Source organism: Perognathus longimembris, chromosome 10 (assembly GCF_023159225.1).
Source record: "Perognathus longimembris pacificus isolate PPM17 chromosome 10, ASM2315922v1, whole genome shotgun sequence".
In the NCBI taxonomy this organism is placed as follows: Eukaryota; Metazoa; Chordata; class Mammalia; order Rodentia; family Heteromyidae; genus Perognathus; species Perognathus longimembris.
Genome location: NC_063170.1, coordinates 68545272 through 68564440, shown reverse-complemented (window position 1 = coordinate 68564440; position 19169 = coordinate 68545272). Strand labels below are relative to the sequence as shown.

Genomic DNA, 19169 nt, shown 5'->3' with positions numbered 1-19169 from the left:
TTGCTGTAAAGATGTCCACAGTCACGGGGGGTGGGGGGGGGAAGGGGTAAGGCGAGGGTGTGGCTTCAAACCAGAGCGTACAGTGGCTGGCTGGAAATTAACTTGTTAATACATCCTGTGCAAAGGAGAAGCCCCTACCATTAGGTGAGATTTCAGTTCTTCATTTACACACCAGGGGGGAGGGGGGAGGGGGGAGAGGAGGGCGGGGGAGGGAGGGGCATCCGGGAGGCTGGCGGCGGCTCAGAAGTGCGTCTCCTTCTCTGTGATGGTGGAGATGGTACCGTCGCCCTTGACCTTGGCCTCACAGTCATTCACCAGCACCGTCCGTGGGCCCGCCCCAAGCTTGCCCCGCATCTTCAGATCCGCGCTGGGCACTGTCAGCTTCCGGAGTTTCTGACGGTGGAGAGGAGGAGTGGAGTGAGTGGGCTGGGGGCTGCCCGGGGGGGGCAGGGCATGCCAGCTGGGGTGCAGCCTGGGGCGGTCCCTCCCCTCAGCCCAGCCGCGCCTCGATGGGGCCCTCACCTCGGGCAGCGTGCCCTCCGTCTTCCACAGCTTGATGCCGATCCAGAGCGGGATGCACAGCATGGAGGACAGGGCCATGAGCCAGCCGATGCCGTAGCCCCAGGCGGGGTACGTGTACAGGTTGTTGTACTTCAGGGGCCTGTACTTGACCAGGAAGAAGATGAAGATGCCCTGTGCCGAGAGAGGAGAGAGAGAGAGAGAGAGGCGGAACCTCAGGGCTGGCCTCGCCCTGGCCCAGCAGGCCCAGGAACCCCCGCCAGGCCACGGAGTGAGGCCACCCTGCAGGACTGGGCCCCAGAGGTGCTGACCGCAGGGATCGTAGCCTCGCCAGGGCCATGAGCCTCGCCCAGCCCCTGAGGACGTGGCACTTTTTTCCTTGTGACTCCTTGTGGGTAGCTTTGAGGTTGGGTCTCGCTTTGCGCCTACCTGTGCTTTGCGTCTACTTGTGCTTTGCGCCTACTTGTGCTTTGCGCCTACTTGTACGATCCTGTGTCCCTAGGGATGACAGAGCCCAGCGCCATGTTCCCCCCGGCTGGGACCGCAGGCACACACCACGGCACACAGGCATGTGTTGAGATGGAGTCTCTTGCGCTTTGTGCCCAGGCTGACCTCACACTGCAATCCTCTGACCCCTGCCTCCCGCAGCAGTCATGACTACAGGCCTGGGCCACCACATAAGGCTTTCTTCTCTTTCTCTCTTTAATTAACTCTCCTTTCACCAAGGCCTCGCTATGACTCGGCCCCAGCCCCGTTGCTTTCTCGGGGACACGTTTTCTCACTTCCAGAACCCCGGTCCCCATGGAGGGGGATGCAGCTCGTGAGTGTGTGAGTGTGTGTGTGTGTGTGTGTGTGTGTGTGTGTGTGTGCAGAAGCTGAGACTCTCAGAAGGGAGAGATTCCTTCAGGATCACCCTTAAAAATGGCAGCAGAGCTGCGACCCGAGTGACCCCAGTGTCAGGTGGGCAGGGCCCGGGGGACCGGAGTCCCTGGGGTGTCTGTCTCCACCAGGCAGGGGCCTGTGACACAGAGGCGTGGGTGGGTAGCGGGGCTGGAGGTGGAACGGATGGACTCACCGCACAAATTCCAGGAGTCACCACCTTCCAGCACCACTTGATGAGTGACAGCGGCCGGTAGCCAATCATGTCCTCGATGTTGTCATAGAACCGGTTGCTTCCTGTGCAGAGGAGGAAAACACAAGCAGGAGACTCAGCAGGGGCGGCCCGGCTCCTCTGGGCCCCAGAGGGAAAGGCAGGACCTTCTCCAATGCCGGCTTGCCCCCCCCCCCCAGGTGCTGAGGTTTGGGTCTGAGGGTTCCAGTAGGTCCACATGTGAAGGCTTGCTTGTTAGGGCAGAGCTAGGGAGTAGGGGGGCATAAGGAGGTCGTGGGGGGGGGGGCTGGGGGCAGTGGAAAGGGGTCCAGAGGTCCTCAAGGAGAGGAGGGAGGGGCCCCAGGCCAGAGCCCCCCAGGCCCCCCCAGCCCCTGCTCACCGTACACCCAGCCGATGCACACGCACTCGAAGATGGCCACGAAGAGGAGGCACATCCCGCTGGCCGCGTACGAGTCAAAGAGCTGGAAGATGTACATGCCGCCCTGCGGGGGTGGACAGACAGATGGACGCACGGGGCAGCCTCGGGGAGGGCTCCTGCCCCGCTCTGTGGCCGCAGAGCCACGGGGGCCGTGGTCTCTCCGTCACACTCCTGCCCAGGCCCAGCTCCCCGCGGGCGAGGGACCACATGGAAGCCAGCTCCTCTCCTGGACAGACAGCGGACCCCCCCCCTGCTTCCAGCCCCCCCTCCCCGATCCGTCAGCAACGCCAGCCTCCGGGGGCCCTGGGTGCCAACGCCACCCTCCAGTGTGAAATCACCGCCGGCAGTCAGGTTGTCGCCTTGCTATCCACCCCTGCTCGACGGCCACCTTCCACAGATGGGGGCGCGGGGGGCGGGGCGCGTGAAGCTGGCCTGGAGAGTTCCTGCAGAGTGAAACGCCGCCCGCTCCGGGAGGCCCTCCCCGGAAGACCCGCTCTTTCTCTGTGACTCCAGAGCGCCATTTCTAGACTTAGGAACACTCCAAGTGGCCCTGGCAGCTGTCCTGGTAGTGCCGAGCTCCCCCTGGGCAGGGCAGGTAGATAGCGCGTGCACACTTACGTCTTTGGGAGGCGAAGACGGCCCTCCGTATCTAACCTCACATGGAACATCAACCACAGCATCTCTAACAGCACGTGTGCTATATAACGTGTGTCGTTTTCCAGCCGTCTCCCACACAGCGCCGTGTAGTGACTGGTGCTATTGTGTTCCCGTTGTATTAGGCACTACCCATCGTCCGGAGATGGCGTCGAGTACATGGGTGGGGGGAGAACCTTGGTTCTCTTGGTTCACTATGCCGGGTGGGGGCTGGAGCAACCGCAGCCTTGTTGTGCAGGGTGTCCTGACTGGACTGTACCACGACCGTCTGTGTAGATGCAAAGCCTGCCACGGGGCCTTACTTGGAATGACCCCCACCCCCAGACCCCCATCTTCTATTCCGCATGGGCAGCACAACCCGAGGCCATGGAATAACAGAGAACACCGGTGAGAAAAGTGGGTGTGGCGGGGACGTCGGCGAGTCGGATCTGATCCACGGCTGTTGGGGGACACAACTCTGAGGCCTGATCTGCATGCAGACTTTCTGGAAGACACCAGAAATCCACATGTTCATGGCAACTTCTTCACGTTGGAACCCCCAGCGGGTGCGATGCAGCAGCCCCGGCCGTGTCTGATGCACAGTGCCCTTGGGGGCGGCCGGGGGCGCAGGGTCTGGCACGCCTCCGTGGCGGGTGTGGATGAGTTCAGACTCATCACTGCTGGGCACCATGCGCTGACACCTGTAATCCTAACTGCTCAGGATGGTCGCAGTTCAAAGCCACCCGGGGCAGGAAAGTCCGTGAGACTCTCCTTTCTAAGTAACCACCAAAAAAAGCCAGAGGTGAAGCTGTGGCTCAAGTGGTAGAGCGCTAGCTTTTGAGTAAAAACAACAACAACAAACTCATGGATAGTGCCTAGGCCTTGAGTTCAGGCCCCAAGACTGGCGAGCAAACAACAAACACACAACAGCTCAAAGCTGGGCACAGGCTCGGAGCTACTGGGTGGAAATCAGAGGATCCTAGACCAAGGGCAAACAGGCAAACAGTGAGAGTCCATCTCAGCCAACACAAACCCAGGTCCGTGGCGCACACCTGTCATTCCAGCTATTTGGAAGCGGCGGTGGAAGTGTGGTCCAGGTGGACCAGGAAAATTCTATCTGGAAAATAGCACAGGAAAGGCTGAGCCCCAAAGGGTAACAGCACCTGTCCAGAAAGTCCAAGGCTCCGAGTTAAAACCTTGGGGTTGTAAAAAAAAAATACACATAATGTTCAAACACTGCACATTAAAGCGAGGCCAAAGGAACCTTGATGTGGCACTTATCTAGCATGTGGTGTTGGGTCAACACGGCCCATGGCTAGCACGGAAATCTCCTAGGATCGTGTGCCTGGAGACCCTGTAGTGGTCAGGAGGAGCGCGGGATGTTTGCACAACGACAAAACCCCCTAATGTGGCTCAGACCGTGTCCTCGCCATTAAGGGACGGAGACTGTCCCGGCTCTGCTTTAACTGCTTCCTCCGTCCTAATCCGCCTTGATCCTGCCCGACTGATTAGAGGCAGGGCCCGGAGGAGCAGGCCAGGCGTTACCAGCCAGGCCGAGGCTGACGAGGGTGGCGGGCAGCCTTTGCCTGTGATGTCTTGCTCCCCGGGAGTGCGGTGGACGCCCCCCTGTGACGAGCAGCACACTGGGCTTGCTGAGTGAAAGCTCAAAGCTGCCAGGCGCTGGTGGCTCACGCCTGTGATCCTAGCTATTCAGGGGGGATGTGGGGGGGGGGGGCGCTGAGATCTTGAGGCTCTTGGCTCAAAGCCAGCCTGGAAGGGAAAGTTAGAGAGACTCCTATCTCCAATGAACCACGACAAAAGCAGCAAGTGGAGCCGTGACTCAAGTGGTAGGAAGCCAGCCCTGAGTGGGAAAACCCAGAAAGAGGCTGAGGCCCTGAGCTCACGCTGCAGTACTGGCACACCCAAAACACACCATGCACGTGGGGACAGAGGACGAATGTCACCTGCACAAGACACCCGGGCGAGGGGGGGGGGATGGCTGCAGGGGAGGGAAGCAGGGTTTTAAGACAGCTCACTTTTTTTTGGGGGGGGGGACCCTTCCTAACCTGCAGGGATGAGGGAAGGGGTGCACACGGAGGGACACCCATAGATTCCCCTGGGACAATGGTACCCCATGTCCCCAGCCCCAGGGAGTCCCCCAGCAGCTTGCTGCGGCCCAGCGCCGCCGGCTGAGGTTGGATCCCCTGCTCAAGGCCGTGGAGAATGCACAGCTGACCCTCATGAGGGGAGCGAGCGGAGCCTCAGAGAAGGTTCTAGACCCATCTCGAGCCCCAGAGCCAGGCAGTCTCGGGGGTCGCTCACCTCGGTCAGCATCACCAGGCCCAGGAAGTAGGAGATGACGGACAGCGCCAGGATGAGCAGCTCCCGCCGGTAGCCCCTCCGGAACACCTTGGGGTACATGTCCACCACGGCGGTCACCAGGCTCTCCACGCACACAAACTGGCGGGGGGAGACACGGGTGGGCGGCCTTGGCTGAGTGGGCCCAGGGAGCACACTGAAACCCACGGGGCTCCCCTCCCCCCGGGGCGGGGCCGGGCCCGCCTCCCCCGCACAGCGACCCCCCAGGGGCAGAGCCATGTCCACCTGTCCCCCCAGGGGCCAGGGGGCGCAGAGCCCGGCCCTGACGCAGGCGCGGCCTGTGGGGGGGGGGCAATTGGGAGGCCCCCTCCCTGGATCCCCTGGGAATTGCTTCTAGCTGCCCGGGAGGGTGATGTCTGCACATGAGGTGCACAAGGCACAGAGAGGGGCGGTGACCACCCAGGGTCCCCCAGGCTGCCGCTGTCCACAGCGAGGACTGGCCTTGGTGGCAGCCCGGCCCGTCTCCTGCCCCACGCTGCCCTCCCCCCCTTTCCCCCCCCCCCCCCCGCCGTCCCCGGCCAGGGCTTCAGCCCCACAGCCAAGGGAAGATTATCAGCAGAAACACCTGGCTGGCGGCTCCGCTGAGCAGGCTCTGGGGAGCAGCTCGGGAAAGAGATCCGCGGCGGCCGCTGACAGACACAGCCATCACGTGTCGTGGAGGCAGAGGGGGTATGGACGGCAGCCCTCCCGGCCCGGCCCACCCCCCCAAGTCCTCACCCTTAGCTGGGGGTGCTCAGGGGCCACTTCCAGAGCCCGGGCCACCTCTGCCTGCAGTCCCCCGCCCAGGGCCCAGCGCCCACTGCCAAGGCGCCCGTCTGATGGCCAGCCACACCCCTCGGCTGCGGGGGAAGCCAGCGGCCCTGTGCCCACGGAGCTAACGGGGGGGGGGGGCACAGACACCCAGCTGGAAGGCCAGGAAGGAGGAGGGGAGTGCCCGGGGCCCACCGCCTCTCCCCTTGTCCCCTCTCCAGCCCCCCTCCTCCCCCCCCACGGCCTCCCATCCCCTCACCTGGCTGTCCAGGCCCAGGAAGATGAGCATCATGAAGAACAGCGTGGCCCACAGCGGGGACAGAGGCATCATGGTGACGGCCTTGGGGTAGGCGATGAAGGCCAGGCCGGGGCCTGGGGAGGAGAGAGGCGCTCGCCACCATGGAACACGAATGAACGGGCACTGCCCGGGCCGGGCACGGCGGCCAGGTCTCGGCTCCCCCGGCCGGGATCCCGGTCCACTTTCCAGGTGAGGCGAGTGGGGTTGGGCAGGGTGGGCAGGGTGGCCGGGCACTGCGGCCGTCCCGTCTGTTTACAACGCAGACCCCAGGCCTTCCCCGGGGACTCCGGCTCCGTCTCCAGAGCAAGACACCAATCGTCGGCACCGAGGAAACCAGGCTCCCCAAACTTCCGAGGCCCACGTTCACTTATTTAGGTGGGCCTGGGTACCAGTGTCTGTAGCTGAGTGGTAAAGAACACAGGCTTGGTAGCTTACGGTCTGGGTTCAAATCCTGTTTACATTCTGTGGCCTATGCCTCTGTGTCCTCAGCCAAAGATGAGTGACAAAAGGTTGTTTGGGGAATCCAGTGGTTCTTCTTTTCGCTTGAAGAGCAGCTTTATTGCCATTCAAGTGGCTCTTGCCTGTATTCCCAGCTACTTTGAAATCTGAGGTACGAGACTGGAAGCCAGCCTGGAATCTTATCTCCAATTAACAGCTATGGCTCAGGTGGTAGAGCTCCGGCCTTGAGAGAAAAGGCTAAGGGACAGTGTCCAGGCCTTGAGTTCAAGGCCCGATAGGGGCACACACAGACAAAAAGAGCCGTTTTATTGAGGTATAATGACAACATAGACAATAAGCACCGGTGTAGAGATTCTGCCTCACTGATTTCTAACTGCCATCACTGCAAAAGGTGCGTAATTCCCTCTATCTACCTGTGTATCCAACCCTAATACGTGTAAACACTCTTGTAGAATTGGCAGACTACGTCCCTGCTTTAGCACAACTGTCGTTCAGCTTCTTTTTTTCTTTTTAATCTCTAGTCTCAGAACCCAGTCAACATCTTGCCCTTTGATATTTCTTCGGTTGGCTGGGGCACTGGTGGCTCACACCTGTAATCCTAGCTACCCAGGAGACTGAGAGCCGGCAGATCACAGTTCAAAGCCAGACCAGGCAGTAAAGTGCCGGAGGTTCAATTTCCAAAATAAACAGCTAACCACCAGACTAGAGGTGTGGTTCAGCGGTAGAGCACCTGCTTAGCATAGCGCAAAGCTCTGAGTTCAGGTTCCATCAAAAGCAAATAGTTTCTAAGTATTTCTTCCCCACGGGGTCACGTGATTCATTTGTCTTTGGCATTGCTAATTAGGTTCATTTGTACTAGCTGTGGGGTTGCACCCACAAAAGTGACGGTTATCTAATTTGGGTGATAGGTGAAATGGTACAATAGTCAAGGCTAAAAAAAAAAAAAAAAAAGAGCATGCTCTTAATACTATTTAGCGCTCCTAACTCCTCTTTCCTGAATATTCTCTTCCTCATAGTTGATCCTCTCCAAATTTCTTCTGCACATCCCCTTCTTCCTCACAGAAAAAGAATTGTTGCTTTTTTCTCCCTTCTTACTCCCCCTTTGAGATAGGGTCTTGCGGTATAATCTACACTCGCCTCTACTTCCCCTTGCTCCTTCCTCAGCCTCTTTGCTTCTGGACTTACAGGTGTTCACCATCACACCTGGCTGTACACGTACACTGTGTAAAAAAACCAAAAACAACTACCCTTCAATTCTCTCTCTCTTTTTTTGTTGGTCATGGGGCTTGAACTCAGGACATGGGCGCTGTCCCTGAGCTCTTCAGCTCAAGGCTAGCGCACTACCACTTGAGCCACAGCGCCCCTTCCACCTCTTGGGTGTCAGTTATTTTTTTCCCCTGAAGGCTTCTTGGAGATCTACAGCTTAGGTGTTGGAAGCGGGGTTTCGATAGCCATAATGCTCGAAAGGTAATCCAGGCTCCCGAGCAAGGCCCGCGCCTCCTTCCCGTGGGCTTTACGGCAGAGAAGCGGCTGCCTGCTCTCCCTGGCCGCTTCCGCCTCTCCTTGGGTCCGGTGTGTGACCCTTCTTTCTGGAAGCCCCGCGCAGTTGCTCATGCCTGGTTCATGGAGCTTTTCAGGGTGTCGGTGAGTCAATCACTGGGGTTCACGTCCCCCAGCCCCCGAGCAGATCTTTCTATGTGAAGCTCCAGCTCCTATTTCTGAAGTTTCCTTGCATGACTTTTAGATACCGCCCCCGCTCCAAGGCCTTAGTGTTGTTCTTCTTCAGGGACTACGTGGTATCAATGTTCTTTCTTCTTTGCCTGTTGCCCCTTGTGGTGTTGGGGGTCATTTTCACTCTGCTCTTCCGTCGGGTTGTTCCGGGGCTGTCTCCCTATCTTTCTTCGAGTTCCCTGCTGGGATGCTGGACAGCAGATGACCGGGATCTCGGGGGGGGGGCGGTCAGGGGCATCTTGGCCTTCCCCCACCCACTGGGGCCGGGTGCACCCGGCGCCCTTTGCCCTTTGCCCTTTGCACTCACCCGATTCCGCCACCTCCGCGATGGGTACGCCCTGCTCATACGCCATGAAGCCCAGGACCGAGAAGATGGCGAACCCCGCCACGAAGCTGGTGCCGCTGTTCAGGCAGCAGAGCATGATGCAGTCCCTGCGGGGGGGGGGGCAAGGGGGCAAGAGGGGCTCGGGTCAGAGCGTGGGCACCCGGCGGTGGCCACAACGCCTCCTCTCCTGCCCACACCGGGCCCTTATTCATGCAACCCCAGACCCCAGGGGGGATCTGTGGGGGGGGGGGTTGGAGCCAGGGAGGCGGGGCCCTGGACCCCAGCTGCCCCTCAAGGACCTGCTCTGGCCTGCACTCCCTGGCTCCCTGCTCTCTGTAAACAAGGAGATGGGCTAGCAGGCTGCCCTGGGCCTCCAGCGACATGTAATCAGTCAGCGTGCCACCAACCCCATCTTCCTCTCTATGTGTGTGTGGGGGGGGCGTTAGTCTCCCACCCCACTGATTTGGGGCTGAGCCACATGACTGGCCTCGGACGGGAGATGTTAGCGGATGTGACACAGAGTGGCTTCAGTGGAGCCCGCCTAGCTGCGTGTGTCCTTTATAATGTCTGATTTTTCCACGGAAGGGAAGAGCCCTCCAGGAGATCTGCTGTCCCTAGATGTGCTCACTGGAGCAGACTTGAGCTCAGCACCAAACCCCAACCGCCCACAGCCTGCGGAAAAGCTTTCCCGGCTGTCCAGCGGTTTTGGGAGCAGTGAAAACAAAGACCAGCTTGCATTTGTGGCTGGCCCTTCTAAGCCTGGCACTGTTTGTTACACAGCATTACCGTGGCGGTTAACGCATGATACAGATGCACTGAAAGGGCATACACGGGCAGATCCCAGGGCGCCATCTGCAAGTCTGCTCTCCAGGGAAGTCAGCTCAGGCCAGGCAAGGGCCACGCTGGGGGAAATCTGCCCCTGGGCTCTTTCCTGAAGTCTCAGGCCTCGTTGCCACAAGTTACCCAGCAGCAGAGACAGGATGAGCTGGGGCGGGGGGTGGGGGGGTGGGGAGGGGAGGGGAAGCATTTTCTTCACGCTTCGGTTGTTCAAGAATTTTCCTCTTTTCCTCTTTCTTCTTCTTCTTTTATTCTGGTACAGGGAATTGAACCCAGAGCCTTTCAGTGCCAGGAAAAAGCTCTACCACGTTAGCCACGGTACCCGTCTTTTTTTGGTTTTACTTCGTGCTTTTGAGATAATGACTCTCTGCTTTTGCTCCCGGGGGTGGGGGTGGGGGGGATGGGGGAAGGGGGATGACTTTGTCTTGTGCCTTGGCCTTCTGAGCGGCTGGAATTACAGGCATGCACCACCATGCTGGGCTCCTGTATGGCTGAGATCTGCCTGAAGTCACACTGAAGCCTAGAGCTCAGGACGGGGCAGGGGGGGTCACAAACTCTGTCAGCTAAACTCAGACACCCTCTGGGGAGTAAACAAGACCAATCGTGACTCCTCCCCCACCCCCGCCCCCAGAAGACTTGCAAAGCCTGAAGGGCAGAGTCCTATCTGGGCACGCACAAGACAAAGGGCAGTTGAGTTGCCACCCTTCTCCTCCGTGGGCCTCTTGAGTGACTGCCCCACACCTCAGGGACAGAGCCGCAGGGAAGCTCCGGAGGCCTGAGCACAGTCCCGGGGCCCATCTGTGAAGTGGGGGGCCCGCCCGGCCCGGCCCTTCTCCAAGGCCTTATCAGGCAGCACCGTGCACAGGGGCTTATGGAAGGAGCGCTTTGAAGCCGGCAGGAGCTGGGCGGGGTCAGGAGGGGCACAGGCGCCCCGTCAGCGCACCCCGCACTCACTCCCCAGTCTGCAGGATGATTTGGAAACAGAACAGAAAACAGCCCCTGTGTGTGCAGCACCACCAGGACATCTGCTTCCTTCCTGACAAGACAGACAGGCGGGCGGGAAGGGGAGAAGGGGGGGGCTGCGGGGTGCAGAGCCCCCCAGGTCTCTCCTGTCCAGTAGGAGAGACGCAGCTGTCCCAGGACACGGGGTGGGGGGGCAGCTTGGCCAGCTTGGGGGGTTGCTGACCCCCTGGCCCGCGAGGACCAGGCTGAGGAGCAGCCCACCGGCTCCGGGCCCCATCCAGCGGGCGGGGAGCCGGCCGCACGCGGGCGCTGGGCGTTGGGGGGCTCAGAGGTGGGGGCTCACCGGTAGCAGTTGTTGTTGTAGTTGTTGTAACTCCCCAGAGCTGTCAGGCAGCCCAGGCAGATGGCGTAGGAGAAGAAGATCTGCGTGCCCGCGTCCACCCACACCTGCAGGACGGAAGGTTGAAAAGTGTGGGGGGGGGAGGCCGTGGGAGCCTTCCTACAGCCCTGAACTTGTGTTCCCGGCGGCCCTGGGATTTCGGGGAGCAGCCTCAGCCTCCTACGCTGAGCCTCTAACACCCCGCGGGCCTCCCTTCCAAGAGCTGACCCAACAGCGCCGCTGCTGGACAGAGCCGGAGGAAAATGGCTGCGCTTCTTACCGTCTCCGGCTCTGTTTAAGTTTCCCCAGGGTTCCCCACCACCCCCCTCCCCACCCAGCCAGGGCCGCCGGTGGCCTGCGGGGCGCAGAGCTGCCCACTGGTGTTTGGGTGAAAATACAGAGGCTTGGAAACAGTCACCAGGATTTTAGCAGCCCCTGAACGTGTCGCGGACTCCAGATCCCAAACTCGCCCACCGGTCTCTCCTCCTCGCTCCAAATCTGGAGCGGCGAGGTACGGCAGCCTCTCTGTGCAGACACTGCTGTTGGGGTGTAGCACAGTCCGACGACACCCAGGATCCGATGAAACACCACGGCACTAGGGCACGAAGCCCGTGCCATGTAAGTTCCTCGCGGGGGGGAGGAGGAGGGCAAACATGCCCCAAGGCGGTGGCAGCCTGGCCCCTCCATCCAGAAAGGAACGGAGGGGTCACCAGGAGGAACGGGCGCGGGCTGGCCACTTCCCACCGGCCTGCGGTTTGTCACGACACGGTCGCCTCCGCACAAATGTCCACTGCCGTGTGCCACGCGGAGGTCTGGACAGCGCCGGGCGGTCAGTGACTAACGCCAGGCTCTGCAGGCCCAACCTGACGGGAGAGCCCGGGCCACGCAGTGTTCCACGCCCACGGGCGGCGCCCACGTGGACAGCCCGAGCTGAGTCCTTCCTGCGCGGTCCTCCCTCGGGAGAGAGGTGGCTGCCCAGCCCAGGGGGCGCAGGGAGCTGCAGCCCTGCCCAGGCAGGTCCCTTCTACATTGAAGGTGATATCAAGCAACACACACACACACACACACACACACACACACACACACGCACACACACACACACACACTGACATGCAAGCTCCGCTTCCAGCCTCCCTCTCCGCCGGGAGAGGCGGCGGTCAGGTTTCTGGGACGAGCTGGCCGGTCCTACCCCTCGCAGCCTGGACACCCGGTGCCCAGCCAGGAGCCTGTGTTCAAACCTCACAGGGCACAGGACACTGGGCGTTTGGTTCCGAGGAGCCAGGACAGAGCCTGGGGGCCTCCTCGAACCCAAGACTCAATGTCTTGTCTGCAACATTTTCTTCTTTACACACACACACACACGCACACACATACACACACACTTCTTGTAAGCACAGCCAGCCTTGAACGACGCAAAGAAAAAAACATAACTTATAGGCCCCGGCAGAAAATGGCGTGAATTAAGCTCTTTCTTTTCAAAATTGAGAAGGATTCTCACAAGATTAAAAAGTAGGTTAAGAGAAGAATAAAACAGCTGTGTTTCCAGTGGGTACCTGACAGGGGCCTCTGTCCAAGTGAATAATTACATGAAAACCACTTCCTTCCCACCTCTTTCTCAGCCCTCTCGGGGTTGCTAGGCGCCCTCGCTCTCTTCCTCAGCTAGTGCCACATACAGAAGCTGCTCAATACAGTACGGCCATTATGATGAGTGCGGGGGGGGGGGGGGCGGGAGGAGGATTCGGGAGCTGCCCCCCACCCACCCACGGCCTCCGTGGGGGGAAGAGGGCTTGGGGAGGGGGAGACACTTTGGGGACATTTAAATGCTAATGCAGGTGGGTGGGGAGGGGGCCCCCCGGGGGTGGTGGGAAGGGGCTGGGACGCCCCCCCCCCACTGGAAACATGCTTCGTTGCCTCTCTCCCAGGTGCCAAGCCCTTCCCTGGGCAGCCGGCCCTGAGCTTCCCGGGGGCCCTGCCAGTAAAATGTCAGTGGGCCGAAGGGCTGTGCCGTGGGCGGCGGGGCGGGCGGCTCTGTGCAGGAGAGTTTGGGTGTGCAGGCTGACCTCGGCGACCCCTTTGTGCGCACAGGGTCTGGGGAGCGCGGTGGCTGGGCCTCTGCCCGGGAGGCAGGATGGCCGTGTCCCAGGCAGAGAATGAGGCTGTGGATGGGTGGCTGCTGGCACCGGGCCGTGGCAGTGACCTTGGGGGGCCGTACTTGGCAGAACCTGGGGGGGGCACAGGAGCCGTCGGAGCCCCTCTTAGCAGAATGCTCGGCGGGGGTGATTTAGGGCAAGGCCCGGGGCCCCCGGGCTCCCCCACGAGCTGGGCGTGTTGGTATTCTGCACGGCACTGCCTACTGGGTGAAACTTGGTTGGCGGCGGCTCAGCCCCTCTGGCTCCCACTCGCTAAGTGCTAAGGGACCCCAGTCACAGCAGCACGGTGGCCCCACCTGTTTCCAAATAACCCTGGGACAGAGTCTCACCCAGCCATGGCCGAGGGCCACTGAGGCAGGGAGGTCCTGGGCCGGCACCAGGAGCGGGGCTGCAGAAACCTCATTGTCTGGGCAGCGCCAGGCGAGGTTTCAGCTCCCAAGCTAAGCCTCACGCCTGCTCGTTCCCCCATGTGAGCCAAACAAGCTGACAGACCAGACTCCAACCTCTGCCCACACCAGCCGGGGTGGCGGGAGACTCCTTGGTGTCTGCCCAGAGACAGAGCGATGACCTCCAGCCATGCTATGCTCACGGTGTGTCATCCACCCAACTCTGGTGGACACTGCTTGGGGGAGGGGAGGTGAACTGGCTCTGCTGCCACCTTCCAGCCCTTCGCACGCTGCGTGGTACCCCTGTAAGCACTCGGAAGACACAGGCTGAGTAGTTGCTGCTGCTCATCCTCCAACACCTAGGGAAGCGTCGTGAAGGCTCACGTAGAGCTCAACCACCGGGCCAAGTGGGGACCTTGCTGGACCGAGGAGGACAGGACCCCTGGACTCCATTCCAGCTTGCCCCTCAAGTCCTGTGGGTTCTTCCGAAGGTCTTTCTTATCTCCTTGAAAGATGGAAACGGAATGGCCCAGGGAGGTGGAAAAAAATGGGGCCTTCCACTCCCAACCTGCCCAATGCAGACATCGCTAATCAACCACCGAACTCTTCTACCCTTGGTCCAGCTATGATGAGAGAGGACCACCATCCATTGGCCAGAGCTGAAACGTGGGACAACCACCAGCCCAGATACCCAGGAAAGGGTGTGATCTGGGTCAGCCCGGAGTGGCCCCGTAGGATGCTTCTCAAACCAGGAGCCTCCACGGGGGATCAGGGCAGCCAGAGTAAGAACAGCACCCACGGGGCTCTCTTCTACCTGCGCCCCAAGCCCAGAGGCTCCTGCACTGAGAGGAGGCTCCTCCCACTTCTGCCGGGCCCCACACCCTGGTTTCCTTTCTGCATATGTCCTCCATTATTTCCCTTTGACTTCTGATAGACAAATAGCAATCGTACAATGGCATGTGTGAAATATCTGTACCCGAGTGGATGGCTAAACCAAGTTGACACCTGCATATCGTGTGTGTGTGTGTGTGTGTGTGTGTGTGTGTACATGTGCGTGAGGACAGTTAACACTCTACTTGAATCTAGTCCAGTGGTTGGTGGGTATCATCTCCCTGGCTATCCGCTGGTTTCTCCCACCACCCCCCGCCCCCATACCAGAATCCAGAGCAGCTCGGGTTCCGTGTGTAAAGCAAGTAGCCACACACGTGGGTAGTCGCTCCCTGGGTTCCTGACAGGCACAGAGCCTGTCTGTGTCTGGGGCACACACATCAACGTCACATCTGCATTCTACACTGGCTCAATCTGACACGCAGCCCTCCTGGGACGGGAGCAGCCCAGCGACACATGCAATAGTGCCATCCACCGCGGGTCTCCTGACCACGCTGCCCACCCAGAGCCCGTTCACCTCTCATAGACAATGGGGTCATAGTCCTGCCCGGAGCCCACCCCTTCACCTTCCACTTCGACGGTGCACATCCCCCCCGCCCCCGCCCCAGATCTACCATCCACCTTGTGGCTCAGCCGTCGGTGACCTGCTTGTCGCATTCCATGTCCTATTCCCTGTCCCTGACAGTCATGCCAGCGTGTAAGGTGTTGGAGCAGCCCGTCCAGGGTACGCAGGGTCTGGGACACCCTCCACCCCTTCAGGCTCCTCCTGCTCCTGACCACAGGCGGGCCTGGAGGGAAGGAAAACCAGGGGCCACTGCTCTGAGGAGACACGGGAGACATGGTGGGGGGCTGCCACTCCCCCTCCCGCCTGGACATGGGGGCAGAGAGCGCTCACTTCGAAAAGGAATCAAGGGATCAAGGGAATCCACTCCTTTGGGACAGGGTCTTGACACTGGCATGGGCAGGGATTTCCTCAGTGTACCCCCACAGACACAAGCCCGAGTTGCTGGACACAACGCGCCCATGGGGGTGTCTGTTGCATTGGCAGCTATGCCGGGTCCCCTTCCGGCGGGTCCTCAGCTCCCACCCCCGTCTTTGGGTTTGGTCTAGGTGGGGAGCACACAGGTCCCCCCATTCCCACGGTCGGCACGGCTCTGATTCGCTCTCCCCCGAGCCCGCAGTGTCCTCTCCCTCCATTCGCTTCTTGGCACATTCGCAGACACGCGTGGCGATCCCGCCGTGCCCTCGACGTGGCCGCCCAGCCTAGCACCCGTCCCGACACCGTAGGGAGCAGGGAGATGGTGAGCACCTTCGCTAACCCGTGCCACCAGGAGTCGCGGGAGCTGCCACCCCCACGGGAGACGGATCCGAGGAAGACGCACCCACGTTCTGGACCACGCCTCGGCCACTCCCACGGGGGACATCCCTCCCACTGCCTGCTGCGCCCCTGGGAAGCCTCCGCTTGCGGACATTCTCTCTCCCTTCCAGATGGTTTATTAAAGTGCCCGTGGCTCACATCTGTAATCCTTGCTGCTCGGGAGGCTGAGATCCGGAGGATCACAGTTGAAATCAGCCTAGGAAGAAAGGTCTGTGAGACTCCATCTCCCAATAAGCCGCAAAGGGCTGGACCGGAGGGGGGGAGCTCAAACGGTAGATGCTGCCAGGCACCTAAGCCCAGCAAGCACAAGGCCCTGAGTTCAAACTCCGGCACTGGCAAACCAAACCAAAACAATAACCCCAACAACACACACACACACAAATAAATAAATATTGTCCTTTCTCTGCACACTATTTTCCTCAAAGAATTTTTTACAGAATAGTTCTAGGCCTTGCTGCCTTTTGTCACCCAGACAGGCAACTCCTAAGAGGAGCTCCTAGCAGCATAAAGAGCCGCCCAGGGCTTGGTGAGTGAAGTCCAGCTGTCGCTGGACACGCCCACACCGGGTGCGCCCCGACATTAACTTAGCTACTCAGGACAATCAATACCATATATTCAAGATCAGCAAATGTGGAGGGATAAAAATATATTTATGGGAGAAGCAGAAAATTCGTAACGATGACATGTAATTGACATTTGACGTTCACAGGTTAGCTTGGAAGGAATATTAAAACCACAACAGCTTTTCCAGGTGTCAGAAATGACAGCGAAGCTGAAAGTTAAGGAGGAGGAGGACCAGCCCTGTGGAGCCATTTGCACAAAGAGAACGTTAGTTCCTTCCTATGAGTAGTGTTCAGATTCAGCTCCAGGGGCTACTGGAATATGAGCAGGGTGACAGGTGGAAAATCCCACCCTCCAGCTTAGGAGGCAATCTAAGTGCCGGGCCATGTTGAAACCCACGTTGAAAATGTAACTTTGAAAAATTACCATCTGGAATCCCAGCGAAATTAATACTCACTATGACGGTGAAATACAAGGGACAGTGAAAGAGATGTCTTCTGACATACACAGAGTTGCGAGTCTGTTTTTCCCCGGACCTCCACGGAGGAACCACTCAAGATACACGTCAACAAGAAGGAAACTGAACGGAGAGAAACAAAAACAACAGGGCACGGAGCACAGCAGGACCTTGTGCTTTAAAATCCAAGTGTCGGCTCTGGGAAGGTCATGGGGCAGAATTAAGGAGCAGCTGAAGACGTGGTTGATGGTGGGCGCGTGGATCTGAAGGGAGAGCTGAGCCCTGGGGCGTTCTCTTGTGCAGAAGAGGCAAAGCTAGGGAGCAGAGTCAGGGCCCCAGCTCACGGGTGCCCGGCGCTCAGGGGATCTGCTTTGGGACTCTTCCTCCTCACTCCCCTAAAACCACTACCGTCCAGCTGACTTTTCTGCTGTGACAATCATGTTCTCACTCTATCTGATCTCTGAAAGCAGGGCAGCCATTAGCCAGCCGTGGCGGTGGACAGTCTGAAGCCAAGTTCAATTCAAGTAGACACGGTTTGTGGCTGCCATGTTAGAAGGTGGGCAGTTCTTGTGGGAAGTCCTGGGCGATCCCCCCAGCGGTGAGTGTGACCCCAACACACCTGCCTACCCTGGGTGGATGGATTCTTTCAGCCCCAAGCCTCTACATCTCTGGGCCACCAAGGGCTCTTGTGGCTTTTTTCAGCTAGGTCTTCGTTTGTCTAGAATGTTCTCCTCGGCTCCTTCTCCGGTACAGATACAATGGGGTTTGGGCAGGTTGGCTGCTGGCTCAGTGGGGGTGACACGGGCAGGACAGCCGATGGGAAGGGGGCTCGGAGGTAAACAAGCCCGGCTACCAAAGCTCCATCTCTGTGATATTCTAGGAAAGTCTTAGCTATGGAGACAGGAAGAAGATGGTGGGGGGGGGGGAAGAGCAAACACAGGGGACCTGAAGGGCCGAAGCTGACACCTGGAAGGGACCAGGTTTCGTTACATATCTGTCAAAACCCACAGCGCTTCGCGGGGGCTGTGCTCCGCCTTCCGTGAGTAACGAGGTTTCGGTCTCGGTTCTCATGCGAGGCTGTAGCAATCACCGGGAAAGGAGAGGGGACCCCAAGAAGTCTTCTCTTCCTGCTCATCTTTCTGAAACTGCTCAAAACCCCAAATATATGAATGGAGACTCCCTGCCCCGTCCTAGACATAGAAACTGGCTAGCACAAGGACGCCGTGTCGGGCGCGAAAGGGCAGGCGCTGGGGCTCAAGTGGGGTCCAGTGCCCAGGACGTGAATCGGGGGAGGAAAGGAAGGGAAAAGGAAGGAAAGGAAAAGGAAGAGAGAAGGGGAAGGAAGGGGAGAGAAGAGAGGAGAGGGGAGGGAAGAAAAGAACCATGACACCTCCTCGTGCCTGGCACCCAGTAGCCAGCACCCAACCCTGGTGAGCAGCAAACCAAATACCCCCAAGAAGCCTTGGGGTGGAGGTTCAGTTCCAGGGTTTGGCTGCCAGGAGGCCCCGCTCCTCTCTGGGCCCTGCTTTGTACGGCCAGCAGGTGGCAGCAATCTCACAGGCCCGCCTGCCAGGCTGGGGGGTGAATGTGGTGGAGGGGTGGAGGTGGGGGGGGGGGGGCTTGGTCTCCCTTCCCCACTTCCCCTGAGTGTCCCCTGTGTGTGTGTGTGTGTGTGTGTGTGTGTGTGTGTGTCACTCTGAGGTGAACCCCAGCCCCGGGATTTGGCCACCTCCTCCCGGGGGGCTCCGGTTCTCCGGGCGGAGGCGGCGTCTGGGGGCGCGGGTGTGCCGGCGCTGGGAAAGTGGGCCCTCGGAGTTGGATCTGTGACAGGCCTTTCTGTTCCTGCCCTGAAAACACACACTCGAAACACAAAGGAGGGGAGGGTGGCGGGGATCTGGGTCAGGGACAATGTGATTTCTTGCAAGATCCCCTTGGCTTCCCAAAGAGTGAAAAGACAGAAGTGGGGTGGGGGGGAAGAGAGGGAGAAGGGGGGGAAGAAGCGGACTGGAGCACTTCACACTTCAGAGAGAACACAGGGCCGACAGTGAGGACAAATAGATGTTTAGAAAGTTATAACAGGCCACGGAATGCAAATGAAGGGGCCACAAAGAGCGCGAGCTGCGGTGTCACTTCAAGTTCTTGACGAGAAACTTAATTTACTGGACCCACAATAACGGTCCTTGGTTCTGGGTGTAAAGACCCCCCCCTCCCCCCCTCCCACGCTGTGGGGCCCCAATGTGTCCTGCTCCGAGCTAGCAAGCCGCAGGCCAAAGCGAGGGACGCTTCTGGAGTTCCCGGAGCCCCACTGTGTGCCAGGCTCCGGGCTGGGCACCAGATCTGAGATGCAGAAGTGCTCTGGCGTGTGTGGGCATGAGGCTCAGGGCTACCCGAGGCGGTGGGGATTCGCACCCAGGGCCCGGCACCGGCTGGAGGGCATCCAGCATGGCTGAGGAGTGGCTCAGCCTCCCGCCCCTTCTCACCGGACTGCAGCACGCCCGAGCCATTGCCCCCCCAAAGGCCACACCCGGGGCGCTGACGGCGGATACC

The 19169-nt window shown here is 59.7% G+C and overlaps 1 protein-coding gene across 1 annotated transcript in view; it reads right to left on the bottom strand.

The window, feature by feature from the left end:
* Positions 1-211: 211 nt before the first annotated feature.
* Slc6a11 (solute carrier family 6 member 11) overlaps positions 212-19169 on the bottom strand; it is a 63320-nt gene continuing 44362 nt past the window's right edge. The window contains exons 7-14 of the mRNA XM_048355042.1: positions 10767-10870; positions 8606-8730; positions 6070-6182; positions 5004-5141; positions 2010-2112; positions 1595-1695; positions 523-693; positions 212-393 (exon numbers count right to left, since the gene is read on the bottom strand). Coding sequence (XP_048210999.1) covers positions 241-393; positions 523-693; positions 1595-1695; positions 2010-2112; positions 5004-5141; positions 6070-6182; positions 8606-8730; positions 10767-10870 — 1008 coding nt within the window. The 3' untranslated portion in view covers positions 212-240. The remainder of the gene's footprint in view (positions 394-522; positions 694-1594; positions 1696-2009; positions 2113-5003; positions 5142-6069; positions 6183-8605; positions 8731-10766; positions 10871-19169) is intronic.